Genomic DNA, 15,073 nt, shown 5'->3' with positions numbered 1-15,073 from the left:
TGCTGACCATGTGCATCCCTTCATGGCCACAGTGTACCCATCTTCTACTGGCTGCTTCCAGCATGATAACGTGCCATGTCACAAAGCAAACATGGTCTCAAACTGGTTTCATGAACATGACAAAGAGTTCAGTGTTCCACCTCTGGGATGTGGCAGAACGGGAGATTCACGGCTTGAAAGTGCTCCTGAAAGATCTGCAGGAATTGCGTGATTCAATCATGTCATCATGGACCAGAAGCTCAAAGGAATGTGTCCGTTTCAATACTGTCATAGAGAACAGTATTCTGTGCAATAGGGGCATACGTGTTGAGTGTTTGTCCAGCACCACTGTCTGTGTGGTTGAAGATGCTATGAAAGTGACGACAGAACTTTTTATAAACAATGTAGGCCTAATTTGTCAAAAACTACTATTTAGAAGCGACCATAATCACGTTCCCTCCTTGCACCGTTTCATCGGTTCGTTTATTTGTGTCTAAATAAACTCAACTAAACGCGTCAGTGACCGTTTGTAACACGCTCTGCGCTTTGACCTCGGGGGAGTTCAGCATTTCCCATAAATAGACGAGACTGTGGCGGGCCGTCATAGTCTAATTTGTCCCGCCAGAGTTTCATAACAAACCCAAAGTATTTTTTATGTATCTATGTATGTATATATACACACAGACACACACGTCATACACACAGTGGAACACTTCTAGGAGTTCTCACGACAAGACTAACAACCTTGTTTTATCTAAGAGACCCAGGAGGGAAGGTTGTTTGACCCACGGCGTGTTAGCTAGATGATGCTGTATAATAATAACAATTATTATTATTAGTAGTAGTAGTAGCAGTAGTAGTATTATAACTCTATAATAACAGCATTGTGCTTTCATGTTGACATTGCAAGTTGATGCATATATGAGTGCAGGGCAACACAAGGACTTCAGTCCCTCCAGGGGATAATGGACTGCTGCTTGACTCTCAGCGATGCTGTCTATCCTGTGATCATGCACACTGTGTGTCTCCTGACATAGCTTCTTTAGACTTCTGCACATTAGATACTGTACATAAACTACCTCACTGTACATAGCTCATAACTGTATATAGCTCATAACTGTACATAGCTCATAACTGTATATAGCTCATAACTGTATATAGCTCATAACTGTATATAGCTCATAACTGTACATAGCTCATAACTGTACATAGCTCATAACTGTACATAGCTGTACATAGCTCATAACTGTATATAGCTCATAACTGTACATAGCTCATAACTGTACATAGCCCATAACTGTACATAGCTCATAACTGCATATAGACCATAACTGTACATAGCTCATAACTGTACATAGCTCATAACTGTACCTAGCTCATAACTGTATAGCCCATAACTGTACATAGCTCATAACTGTACATAGATCATAACTATACATAGCTCATAACTGTACCTAGCTCATAACTGTACATAGATCATAACTGTACCTAGCTCATAACTGTACCTAGCTCATAACTGTACATAGACCATAACTGTATAACTATACTGATGTTTACAATACTACCTCTGCACATACTGTATATGACATAGTTACCTATCACCATTCTTGTCCTATGTATATCATGCCCCTGATATCACTATAACATTTGCACTTCTGGTCGGAGGCTAAACTGCATTTCGTTAGATTGTACTTGTACTCTGCGATGACAATAAAGCTGAATCTACTCTAATCTAATCTGATGTTTGAGGGCTCGGCTGCCCTCGAACAGGCGGTTCAGGACCATGTTCGCAAGGACAAACAGACTGAAGCTCAGATTCTACCCCAGGGCCATTCAGGCCCTGAACACAGCAAAGACCTAAGTTCTAGGCCCTGGACAATCTAGACAAATTGATGGCAGCTACTAGATTGAAATCAAGTGTAATACTGAAACACAAATGTGTACATTTAAAACCTGCAAACTGCGACACTTTAAATGAATGTGCAATAACACTATGTGCAATATGACAACCCTAGGGTACATAAGGTTCAGAGAATAGGAAATGTTAGAATAGGTATAGCATAGCATAGAGTACAGCACAGTGTTGTATTTGTATAGTATAGTATAGTGGATAGTGTACATAGCCTTTATTTATGTAAACCAGCTCCTTTCCCTTCTTGTTTTTTAGTTTTTTTTCCTAGCACCAGGGGAGCCCCTAATCCCAAATTTCGTTGTTTGGTACCTGTACTATATCAATGACAATAAAGACCATTCATTCATTCATTCATGTTGTCTAACCCGTGATCATGACACCAGATCACCCTGCCAGTACAACATCCCACCAGCTAGCTCTCTAAGCAGGCTAACATGCCCAACAGCCTGTGGTTGCTAGGGACAGATCCTCTATTCCAACATGTCAACAAAGGGAAACTAGAGAGCAAACAACTGTTGTTGGTGGCAGTGCTGTAACATCAGTTAGTTACACACTACACACAATCACACCAGTCAGCCAGTGTCACTTCAATCATGGCTGTCACTTGGGCTGGCTAGTTAGCCATTAGCTTTAGCATCATCTGTTAAAACTGATGTCCACATTGACCACCTAGCCAGCCAGCCAGCTAGCTAACATAGACAGATACATAGGTACAGGTACAGGTGTCCCCATCATATCAGAACTGTCTGTTCAATAACATCTGACTACTAGCACATTAGCACTGTCTGTGTGTGTGTGTGTGTGTGTGTGTGTGTGTGTGTGTGTGTGTGTGTGTGTGTGTGTGTGTGTGTGTGTGTGTGTGTGTTTATACCAGAGGGTTAGAGAGTGTCCACTAGTGTGTTACTGACCAGACTGTCGCTAGCATCTAGCTAACTAACATAGATACTGTTAGCTCTCTAAGCTAACCACATTCTACACCCAGGGCTAACGTTAAGGCTAGGCTAGGGCAGGGGCTAACGTTAGCCTGGTGTGTAGCTGATGGACTGTGTCCCCGTTAGTTAGGTATGTATGTAGGTAGGTGTGCAGGCTGTCTGCTTCGTGCCATGTTCCAGTGCCTCGGAGGTTGACAGCTGAGGGTGAAGCCTGTCTGTCTGTCCTCCCTACCCTCCCTCCCTCACCCCGGGTCTCCTTACCTGCATCCGATGGAACTCCTCTTCGGAGAGAGCCTGCGCCATCTTCACCACCACCAGGGCTGCGGAAGGAAGGGCTCCGAGCGACTGGCTGGTCTGTCTGCTGTCCCCGGGGGCGAATTTGCGAAACCTAGGATGGTAGGGGAAGGCTTAGCATTATAACGTTTACGTTAGCCTAATATTGCTAGCTTATAGCAAGGAGTCTGGCTAATTAGATGGTAGACTCGCCAGCCAATGAGGGGGCTCATCACGAGTGCTTCGCCAACCAATCAGGTAGCGGTATTGCCCTGCCTTCCACCACCATCCTAGGTTTCGCAAATTCGCCCCCGGGGTGGGGGGGTGGGCGGGGCGGGGGGGGGGGGGGGGGGGGTTTAGTAGGAGGGCTGTTCTGTCATTGTGTCAACATCACGACGCCACAGCCACGGAGGTGGGACACCTGTCTGTCTGTCTGTCTGTCTGTCTGCTGGCCGGTAGGTAGGGAGACACCTACCTGTCTGTCTGTCTGTCTGTCTGTCTGTCTGCTGGCCGGTAGGTAGGGAGACACCTACCTGTCTGTCTGTCTGTCTGCAGGCCGGTAGGTAGGGAGAACCTGTCTGTCTGTCTGTCTGTCTGTCTGTCTGTCTGCTGGCCGGTAGGAGGAATTTTCGGCAACTTTTTTGCGCAATTCACGCCTAGTTTCACGACCTGTCCTGGAAGAACAACACAGCAGCCACCATCAAGAAGGCACAACAGCGGCTCTACTTCCTGAGAGTCCTCAGGAAAGACCACATGGACAGGAGATGCTGGTGGCCTTCTACCGCGGCGGAGTGGAGAGCATCCTCACCTACGGCATCTGCAACTGGTTCTCCAGCTGCACAACCGCAGAGAGAAATGCGCTACAGAGAGTCGTGAGAACAGCCCAGAAGATCACCGGCGCCCCCCTCCCCTCTCTGGAAGAGCTGTACAACACACGCTGCCTCAGGAAGGCCTCCAAGATCTCCAGAGACCCAACCCACCCTGGATACGAACACTTTGCCCGGCTGCCCTCGAAAAGGCGGTACAGGACCATGGCCGCAAGGACAAACAGACTGAAGCACAGCTTCTACCCCAGGGCCATCCAGGCCCTGAACACAGCAAAGACCTAGGTTCTGGGCCCTGGACAGTCTGGACGGATTGATGGCAGCTGCTGGACTGAAAAAAATCAGGTGTAGTGCTGAGGCACAAATATGTACATTTCAAGCCTGCAAACTGCGACACTTTAAATGAATGTGCAATAACACTATGTGCAATATGACAACCCTAGTCGTCTATCTGTACAGTATAGTATAGTGGATAGTGTACATAGCCTTTATTTATGTAAACCAGCTCCTTTCCCTTCTTGGTTTTTTTGGTGTTTTTTTTCTTTCCTAGCACCAGGGGAGCCCCCCCCTCCTAAATTTCGTTGTTTGGTACCTGTACTATAGCAATGACAATAAAGACCATTCATTCATTCATTCATTCATTCATTCATTCATTCATTCATTCATTCATAGTTTATGTAACAGACTTCTCTTTGACTTGTGTAATTCAACTCTGGGACAGCAGCAGTCTCCCAGTCAGCCACACTGGTTCTCCTGTCACCTGTTCATCTGAATGACCAGCAGGTGTTTCATCATCAGGCAGCGTCAGAGACAGAGGGAGGTGTGGGAGGTGGCTAACGCACCTCTGCTAGCTTAACATTCACTTCGACGATTAACATAACATATAGACTGTCTATAAAGTTCTCTAACATCTCTGACAGTTTCCGAATTACCTTTCTAACAAAATAATATAATTGGTGTCTTCTTATTGACATTTACAAATTAATAAATCAGTTTTGAGAGGGGTGCTTTTTCAATTTGGACCTTACCGTTGGGTGCCGTTGGTTACCGTTGGTTACCGTTGGTTACCGTTGGTTACCGTTGGTTACCGTTGGTGACTTTTAGCCTTGGGGAAAAAGGATTCCTGCCTAACCACAGTCTAAAAACCGCTAAATCCACCAAAACCCAGCCCAAAACCTAGATTGTCAGAAAACCGCTAATTACTATCGGGCAGGTGCCCATCTCCTGCCCCCTAAAACTGTGTGTCTGTTGCCTGTTTGTAAAATAAAATAAAAACCCTGCACATTCATTGTATGTAGCTATTAGGGGTGGGTGTTTTAACTTCACACATTTTGCAACTTTCAGACACTGACATTTTGATACCGCCTAAATGCTATTTATCCAGCCCAAACCTATAATAATAATAATAATACTTTTTTATTATTATTTAACCTTTATTTATACAGGTATAATAATAATAATAATAATAATAATAATAATAATAATAATAATAATAATAATAAATGCTATTTATCCAGCCCAACCGCCCAAATGCATTTTTCCCGGCCCAGTGTGATGAAAAGTAGCCCGTTCGGCGGTAACCCGCCCCATCTGGCAACCCGCACCATCTGGCAACCCTGATTAAGGGGGAAGCGCTCGGGCAAGGCGCAAATGGAGTACCTCTAGCCCAGGCAGTGAGCTGACCTCATGCACTGAAAAACTGTTTAAAATACAATAATGTATTATTATATTATATATATATATATTTATTTTTTAACTATAGATTTTCCCGCCGCAAACTCCGCCCATGATGTCATGTGTCAAACATAACTCAAAGTTCCTCCACGTGCTTTGCATATTTTTTAACTTCAAATCACCCGCCGGCATTAATCCTTATTTACATTTAATTTAGAAAATGTAACCGGTAGGGGAAGATTAGTATAATAGTATTAGTTTATATTGTAGAGACTCAGTGCTTGAGATCTTATCATGAACATGGTACGATAGTTGGAGAGCTTGGGCCCCACATAATAATAATAATAATAATAATAATAATAATAATAATAATAATAATAATAATAATAATAACAACTTTTATTTGTATAGCGCTTTTCCTGCAAACGTTGCAGCTTAAAGTGCTCCAATCATTATATAATCATAATTTTATTATTTAGTCATTTAAAGGCAATATTAAAAAGATGGGTTTTTAGTCTTGACTTGAACATATTATGTGCTGAGGTTGCATCCCTAATGTAAGTGGCAGTGAGACACAATCTGGAGCATATAATGAGAATGCAGCCTCACCAAATGTCTTCTTTCATGACATGACTCTGTCTGGGCCCTAATGCAGCTGCATTACCTGCATACATGGTAGTTACACCACTGAGGAAAACATTTTAAACAGAAGTTTTAACTTCACGGACAATGATCATAAAAGAGAGAGACAGAGAGACAGAGAGACAGAGAGACAGAGAGACAGAGAGAGAGACAGAGAGACAGAGAGAGAGAGAGAGAGAGAGAGAGAGAGAGAGAGAGAGAGAGAGAGAGAGAGAGAGAGAGAGAGACAGAGAGACAGAGAGACAGAGAGAGAGAGAGAGAGAGAGAGAGAGAGAGAGAGAGAGAGAGAGAGAGACAGAGAGACAGAGAGAGAGAGAGAGAGAGAGAGAGAGAGAGAGAGAGAGAGAGAGAGAGACAGAGAGACAGAGAGAGAGAGAGCGGTGAAGTCCAGTTGTTGGAGGTTGGTGTGAGTCGGGTTACAGAGGAACATCATTATTGATTATATGAAGTATAAAAAGTTTCCCCTCTGAGAAGACCTGACATGCGGAAACGGGACATGTAGTGGCATGGAACTACCGGGGTCCACGGAGCCCGTCACCCAGAGGCTGCGTTCGTAAACTCGCCCTGAGAGCGCTGGAGCGCACACTGCGTTCGACGTCACGAAGGGACCAACTCATTGGACAAGAGGCATTCCATGAGTGCTGATCAGATTACCAGAGCGTATTTACGAACGCACCCTTAGTCACCAGCAGCGCGGACAGCCAGGCAGACAACCAGACACCCAGAGGACCCCAGCAGCGATGGAGCAGCATCTCTCCACGTTCCTTAGCCAGATCCCATCACAGACCAGCCTCGCCTCTGAGTACAAAGTGAGTAGAGATAATAATAATAATAATAATAAGAATAAGAATAAGAATAAGAATAAGAATAACCTTTATTTGTGTAGCACCTTTCCTGCAAACTTTTCCTCAAAGTGCTTTAACATAACCACACAGCATAACCACAATAATACAACAATAGTAATCAATAAAACACACAATAGCAATAATATAAACTACATAATAAAACAAGAATAAACCATACAATCCAATGGGGCATAGAACAAAGATTAACAAAATAATATAATAATTACTATAAGATTTAAGTAAATACATATACAAATATATAGATTCATCAACTAACATTAAGAAATACATTTAGAACAAGTAGAGATCTCTATGAAGACCACCTGTCTGAACTACTCTGTCACTTTCTGATGTGTTCCAAAACTCCAATAAACTGATATGATATGTTCCGCGCACACACACACCATGATTATATAATATAATATTATTTTGAATAACTGTTATTTCAGATATATATTTCCCATGGCAGTTGTATTGTCTTTGATTGGCGTTGTGTCGTATTTTGGGGGTCCGGCTGGTCTCCTGAGACGTCATGCACACGACTGCACAACATGTCTCCAGGCCAGCTTCAGACGACTTGTTGGAGGAAACATGTCATGATGAAAAAGTGAAAGTCGGCCTACTTCAATGTTGTTCCATGTGCTTGACCAGTAGTGTGTCTAGGCCTACTAAACTCAAGATTCAAGATTCAAGATTGCTTTATAGTCTGTCACACAGTGACAGAAATTCTCCTTCGACAGGCAGAAGTGCAGCTCAAGAATACAGTTCCACATTAAAAACACACATAGGTCACATACAGACAGACATAGCAGTGTTTATAAAATGTAGTGCCTATTTAAAAAGTCCAGTCATTTAAAAATAATAATAAAAAACAGTGTTATGGTTTAAAAAGCTAAAATGTTGTGGTTTAAAAAGAAAAACATTTTAAAATGTTCAGGGCGGTGGTTGCAGTTGGGATGAACTCAATGACTAGATTAGATTAGATTGCACTCTACTGATACTCTTCAGTTCCAGCACCTCAGCAAAGTTTGATAACGGATGAGCGGTGGTATTTTCACTATTTTGTCATTATGAACATCCCTACAATATGATACGATGAACATAATACATATTATGCTCAGTAGGCTTGCCTAGATCAGTGGTAAGTAGTTGGGGGCCTTAGGGATATTTTTGTGCAAATTTGTGCAAAAGCACCAAATTTGGCCCAGATGTAGCTCAGATATGCTCTAATGATTTAGCCAGGGCGCCCGAGCCAACGACCACCGGGGTTGCCATGGCGGCCAAATCAATTTGTCCGCCCTCTGAAAAGGTTTTCGGCTATAACTTTTGAACCAAATGAACTAGAAATGCAAGCCTGGTGTCTATTTTATGTTTTTTGACTATTAGAAACACATTAGAATGCTTATATTCATGATTGGGTGTGTCTGGACCTCTAATTTGCATAATGCCATTTTTTTGTTTTGTTTGGCTTTTGGGTCAGGTCGATTGGCAAATGTCAATGTCCTTGCTGTGACGTATTGCGTCGGTCTTGCAGGTGTGATGGGTGCCGCCAAATGCATTGTACTTCTGACATTGACATTCTCGGTTGCAGGTTGGCAACTTGGCATCTTCTGTATTAGCTGCACAGGGTTTGAGGAACTCTGGACCATGGAGGACGATATCATTGAACACTCGTAAGGGTTGTTGTGAGACAGTTGGACAGGAAGGAGCCGTCAAATGTGTGGCCTCGTTGTAAGCAGTACTTGTGTAAAACCAAGGCAGCCCTCATCAACAGAATAGCCTCATCCTGAGCCAATTGTTCCTCTTAGCCACTTGTTCCTTGTTTGCGATGTAGGTTTCCCTCCCCTTCTGGTGTTCACTCTATTCAGGCAGATAGCTGAGGGGATGTTGCTTGAATGTTGTTGTGTGGGGTTCAAATCAGACACAAACACCTGCGTTCTTTCATAAGGTTCCTGTAGAGTTGCCGTAATAGGAGATTGTGAAGGAGGATCTGAATCCTCAACCAGAGCAACAATTTGTGCAATAGTTAGATGGTCAAAGGTTGTCCCCTACTCACTGGTAGATGCTTCCCCTTATGACACCCTGGCCTGACAGTGTCATGAGATGCTTGCCGTTTTGCTGCATATCGCAACATGAGATAACATTTGGCATGTAGTACACACCTGCTGCGTGCACATCGGAAGCTTGTGTAACTAATCTACCAAGAAGCTAAACATTTTTACAGGATTCTTTCCAGCTTTTCAGATTGGAATCAACATTATCTGTTACTGCCTTGTGAAGGTCATCCATATCTCCCCCTCACATATGACACAATGAATGCCACAGGCTTTGGGTTGACATGATCGAAGCTTTTTAGGACTCACTACCAAGGAGGAGCCAACGTCATACTTTGGAGCCCTTTTGACACGACACTTACTACAGTAGCTCACAGCGTTTGATACATAGCATTATGTGTTTTAAGCGTTGCTGCAATACCTGAACCGTCATTCAACTGATCAATTGTAACAGAACATTAGCAATAGCTAAGAAATATTTGTTTCCCTTTCTAGTGATACAAGTCGTTGTATCTTGGGTCTTTGCAATGGTTCATCAGCATCTCATTGGCAGAGACAGCATAGGTCCCAATTAATGTGCCGCTACTAGAGGTAGAGGTAGAGGCCATATTGTGATGACATAATACATGACTTACGTGAGATTGAGGAAATTGTAGCCTACATGTTGTCGTTGCAGGAAATAGTAGTTGTAGACAGAAGTAAAACAAGACAATACCTTATTTTCAGCATGTCTCCTGTCATGTCTATGATTGCCACGCCCCTCAGGCCAGTTCATTCTATAATAAAGCGTGCCCGAGTTGAGACCGCAAGTTCGATGTGTCGTCCCCAGTTATTAATTATTGATTAGATTCTGCAAGGTCTAGTAGAGATTCAACATCTCCTATCAATTGAAATGATAAGAATGCATATATGACAATGGGCTGTGTTCGTGTAAACAGAAGAAGGCATCAGTCATTGTTATCTTGATAGCTAGCTACTGTAGAATATTACAGGCTGGCTCCACTACCAGCGTTGCGTCACCTCGCCATCGGCGTTGCATTAACTTGACGTTGTACCTGCTGCACCGTCATTTGTCGCATATAAAGATTTTTCCACCTCAAGTATCAGCCGTTCGTCATCCATTTCTGCAACAAGCTTCAAGCACCTGTGGTGATTCACAATTCGCAATAGCTGCGACCAGGCATGAGCTATAGAGTAGTTGGCTACGTGCATTTTCAATCTGGTATCTTCTCTATTAGTGGATTAACCGCTGTGGTGATTTAACTGATGATAAAAAGACATCAAGTAGACTACAAACAGAGCAAAACAAGAAAACAACACAAGAAAATGTAGTATATTTTTACACATTAATAGCCTTCTTATATTCACGTATATTTTACACATATATTCACGTATATTTTACACATATTACACGTATATTTTTATTACTTCAAATACACTTTATTAAATACTTTTATTATTTCAATACAAAAGATCTCGGGAAGATCTTTTGAATTGTCACACATGCGCAGTCACACACACACGCATATGCACGCCCCCGAGGGTCTAGGCCAATCAGAGGCCTAGAAGGAAGGGTCATGATTGGCCAAGAACATACTGTGATGTGATTGGCTGAGGGCCGCTATAAAACTTCTGTGCAGAGGCTCGAGCGGCCTGCTCTGCTGACTATCTCGTTGTGACTGTTTAGTGTGCCTGTAATCTGAGGACCCGACCTTTTTTGAATAAATACTTTTAAAACTTTGGCCAGGACTTTTCACCTCTTCTTTTATCACTGAAACAGAGAAATATTCGACATAAGTGGCGACCACGAAGGGACATTTCCATAGCTCTGGATGATCGGTCGTTTTGCAAATCTTCAGGGGAACAAAGGGTAAGTACAAGGCGAAGCTGTGCAAAATAGACTGTGTAAATCGAATGAGCTATATTTAAACCGAATCTTTAATATATAACTGGGTCGAGGTTAGTCAGAGAGAGCCGGGTTGTAAAACCTGTATTGTGAAAAGTGTTTTAATTGTACGATTTTTATCGTGTGTGTGGTTATTGTGGTATAGCAGAGAAGAAGCTGCTGTAGTCTTGTTTTGAGAACAAGGTATTAGCACAAGCTAGGGGGAGACGTTTTTCTAGCGGGCTAATAACTGTGGTTTGTATCAGGCAATAGTCTGGTGGAGTGTAAAAGCTCAGGAGATAGCTCTATTCAAATGGTATGGAATTGGAATTCCTAGTTTGAAAGAGCAGAGTTCGTGCTAGTGAGCAGAAAATAGCGCTATTTTAGAGATATGCATTGTTAAATTACTTGGGAGCACGGAGGAAAAACGTGGCTAGTTGAAAAGGGCGCCATATTATTTCTTTGTCTGAAACGCATGTCAGACCTGCGAACAAGGCCGCTAGTTGAAAAGGGCGCCATATTTTTTCTTTGTGTGAATGCATGTCTGAATTGGCGCCAATTTTTTCCTTTGTGTGAATGGATGCAGACTCAGTAGACACACAGGGCCTAGTAGAAAGGATATGCCATTTTAGAAGTATTTGAATAAGATTATCTTGGCAAATAATACGTTGAACTGCATTGAAAGATATTCTTGAAAATTGCTGTGTCGTGGAGAATAATAATTATTGTGGAAAAGCAGTGTTGTGAAGATTAATCTTACAGTCTTGGCTTCTTTCCCCCTGACATCCATTTTTTTCAAATACACACGCGCGGGTTTTGATAAATGTCAGTACTCATCTCTTAAAAGATAACGATAAAACCATACACATAGACTGGGATTGATAAAAATAGAGATAGAGTGAATTGATCTCGAGGTATTTCAAATAAGTTTAAAGGTACGGTTACTCGGAAAACGGGAGGGAAAACAGGGGCCCGCACATTTTAAACACAGAGAGCATGCGGAGCCAATAGGCCCGCTTTACAGAATATTGGTGAAAGAATCTAAAAGGTTAATGCATATATTGATGTTGTGAATGACTTTTCAGTATCACATTGATTTAACTAATTACTTATCAGTTGAATTAATTATTCAGATTATTCATTTTCTGTTTCCCAAAACAATTGATTGATTCCATAAGTTTTAAATCAATGTATATGATGATATAGTGAATAATTCTAACTAATCATTCATTCCTTTCACTTAACAATTGATTTAGGTATAGATTGTAAAAGTAAAAAAGATAGATTGAGAGTTTTAGGTAAGATATAGTCATTCTGTGAGACATCTTCGGTGTGGCGGCCTCTACTGGTCGAAACAAGATAGGACGTTTTTAATTATTTACTGCCCTCTGGTGGATGAAACAAGATAGGACGTTTTTAATTGTGTACTGCCCTCTAGTGGATGAAACAATATAAGACATTTTTAATTGTTTGCTGCTCTCCAGTGGACAGAATACGATAAGACACTTTGGAACACTGGTTCTCCATCAGTGCATCCGCCTGAGGTCGACGACATAGTCTTTTACAATGATAAATGGAGGGTTACTTCAATTAATTTAAGTAATTACAAATTGATTTAATTAATTATTCAGATTATTTCATTTTCAGTTTTCACAAAACTTTGATCAATTGGTTTATAGTGGTCTAGGGATGACGTTTTCTTCCACAGGATTACATCAATGAAGTGTAAATGACTAAGTCTAGTTGATTGTGCATTCCTTCCGAGTAGCAGGTCGATTTCCTTACAGATTGTAATTGATAATTGATCATTTTGTTCCTTTCAAATAACAAATCGATTTCCTTACAGATTGTAATGAATAATTAATCATTTTATTCCTTCCCAATGACAAGTCGATTTCTTTACAGGTTGTGATTAATATTCGTGTTTTACATCTTTTTATTTGAAGTTAAGTTCTTTTTTCACAGTTCTTGATTAAAGAATAGCAGAACAGTTTCTATCCGAGGATTGATCAAGCAAGGGGTTGTGGATCAGAAAGACTCAGAGCGTGACCTGCTGTTGTAATTTGATAATTGTGTTGAACAGCCTTTGTAGTTTAATAATTAAGTTGACCTGAACTATAATTAATATTGATTGAGCAATTAACTGACACACCTTCATACATAATAAGGGAAAAAACCATTTAGATTAAAACACATACACATAGATTACATTTAAGTCAATAATACACAATACCACTGAAACAATCCGTTGTTCCGGAGTTGTAGTGTTCTGTGTGGACAGTTGACACAGTTAAGAGTTGGACTAGCATCTGTTTAGCAGATACAGCAACAGAAGGTGGGTTGTAAGGAAAGTACACCTTATAGCATATTTTCAGCATATTAAGCAGTATAAATATTTCAGACATGGGAGCCAAACCCAGTAACATTGTGAGGGCTGTTAATACAGACAAGGGAATATTAGCAAATTCATCTCCTGTGGCTATAGTGGAAAAAATGAATCCTCTTGTTAAGGAGATTAGCGAAATATCAACGAAATGGAATATTCGTTGGGCAGACATTGAACAACCATGGCCAGCAGAGGGCACCTTTGATTTACAATTAATTGCAACATTGGAGATACTTATCAATGCACATAAGGCGCATCAAAAAGGAAAGATTAGATCAGAGAAACGCAGGTTAGAGTTAGCTATTTTAGACCTCTTCAAGGTAGAGGGGCAGAAAGTAGCATTAGCTTGGAATGAGAAAACAGCTCACATGGATCCAGAAAAAAGAGATGAATTGGCCAAAGCAATGGAAGAGAAAGTGAACATTCCATTCTCACACACAGCTCCAATCTCCAGTCCTCCTCCCTATGCCAAGAGACTGGAGGACAATTCTCAGCGGATCTACCCTCAGGTCCCTGTCCTAAGTACGAGTGGAACCTTCACTATCAAAGATAAGGATGAAAATGTACTAGAGAGGGGAAGAGCGAGAGTGACCGTGGACTTCGAACCAGAGAACAGGTCAGGTGCCAAACAGAAAAAGAAGGAGGAGCCGAGGGGAAAAGGGGACGACAGGAGGGACAAGACGGATGACGGTGAAGATGGCAGTGGAGGAGATAACAAAGATTCCAGTGATGACAGCAATGCACAAGGAGGCTACAGTGCTCCGATAAGAAAACTACTAGCCAGGGCCGAAAAGCAGGGAGGGAAAATACGCTATAAGAAGGGAAAAGAAGAAAATAGTTCTGAAGATGAGCAGAAGTCTCTGAAGGCAGGGAAGAGAAGAGAGAGCTTAAAGCAAAAGAAGATGAAGCTGCAGGAAGACAGGGATGAAGAGGAGGGAGAAAGGAGGGCAAGAAAACTCCGTGCGAAAATCCTAAGAAACGAAGAGGACTACAGACAACAGCTGCAGGACCTAGACGTAGAGAGAGAAACGTGTCGTCAATCTCAAGCGGCAGCATCACCTGCATCCCGGTTGAACTCCCCAAGGTCCGGAGCGACACCAAGGCGGGAAGTAAAAACGGAGCCACAAGAGCCACAAGTAAGCGATTATGAAACAGCATCGGAAGAAGAGGAAACTCAGGGGAACTTCCCAGTGCTGATTCGAGGTAACCAGATGGAATATCGTCCTTGGAATCATACGGATCTGTCAGAAGTGATCGAAAAACTCCCAGTCCTGGAAGATGGAGGCCACCCTTGGACGACGCAAGTCGACGTGAGATTGACAGGAACGCACGCTGCTATGGGGGATTTGAAAAGACTCTTAGCTACCATTACAGGATTGGACACCATGCAGGAAATATTGATGAAGGCGGGACTTCATAGATATATCGATACATCCGTTTATGATCCAGAACTCTTCGCAGCAAACAGAGGCAAGCTGTGGAAGGCAATCAGAGAAACATACCCTACTCACATTCACCCAGACAATGTCATTGTGAAGCCACTGGGGGGAGATGAAAATCCCCGGGGGTTCGTTGCCCGTGTGCACTCTCAATGGAGAAGTGTGACAGGGAAGGATGCTGAAGATAACCCGTTAGAAAAAGCCATAATCAGGGAAAAGATTCAACAA

General features: G+C 42.1%; 2 protein-coding genes across 2 annotated transcripts in view; one reads left to right on the top strand and one right to left on the bottom strand.

Moving 5' to 3' along the window:
* gripap1 (GRIP1 associated protein 1) overlaps positions 1-3,180 on the bottom strand; it is a gene marked incomplete at its 3' end in the record, with an annotated part of 61,281 nt that extends 58,101 nt beyond the window's left edge. Inside the window, exon 1 of the mRNA XM_080527518.1 lies at positions 3,085-3,180. Coding sequence (XP_080383644.1) covers positions 3,085-3,126 — 42 coding nt within the window. The 5' untranslated portion in view covers positions 3,127-3,180. The remainder of the gene's footprint in view (positions 1-3,084) is intronic.
* Positions 3,181-6,976: 3,796 nt separating this feature from the next.
* The window catches only part of ptpn18 (protein tyrosine phosphatase non-receptor type 18), a gene marked incomplete at both ends in the record, with an annotated part of 40,985 nt that continues 32,888 nt past the window's right edge, over positions 6,977-15,073 (top strand). The window contains one exon of the mRNA XM_080527517.1: positions 6,977-7,045. Within this exon, the coding sequence (XP_080383643.1) occupies positions 6,977-7,045 (69 nt within the window). The remainder of the gene's footprint in view (positions 7,046-15,073) is intronic.

This window comes from Nansenia antarctica (assembly GCF_963989245.1).
Source record: "Nansenia antarctica genome assembly, chromosome: 3".
Lineage (NCBI taxonomy): Eukaryota > Metazoa > Chordata > Actinopteri > Argentiniformes > Microstomatidae > Nansenia > Nansenia antarctica.
This window is presented reverse-complemented; position numbering and strand designations above follow the sequence as displayed.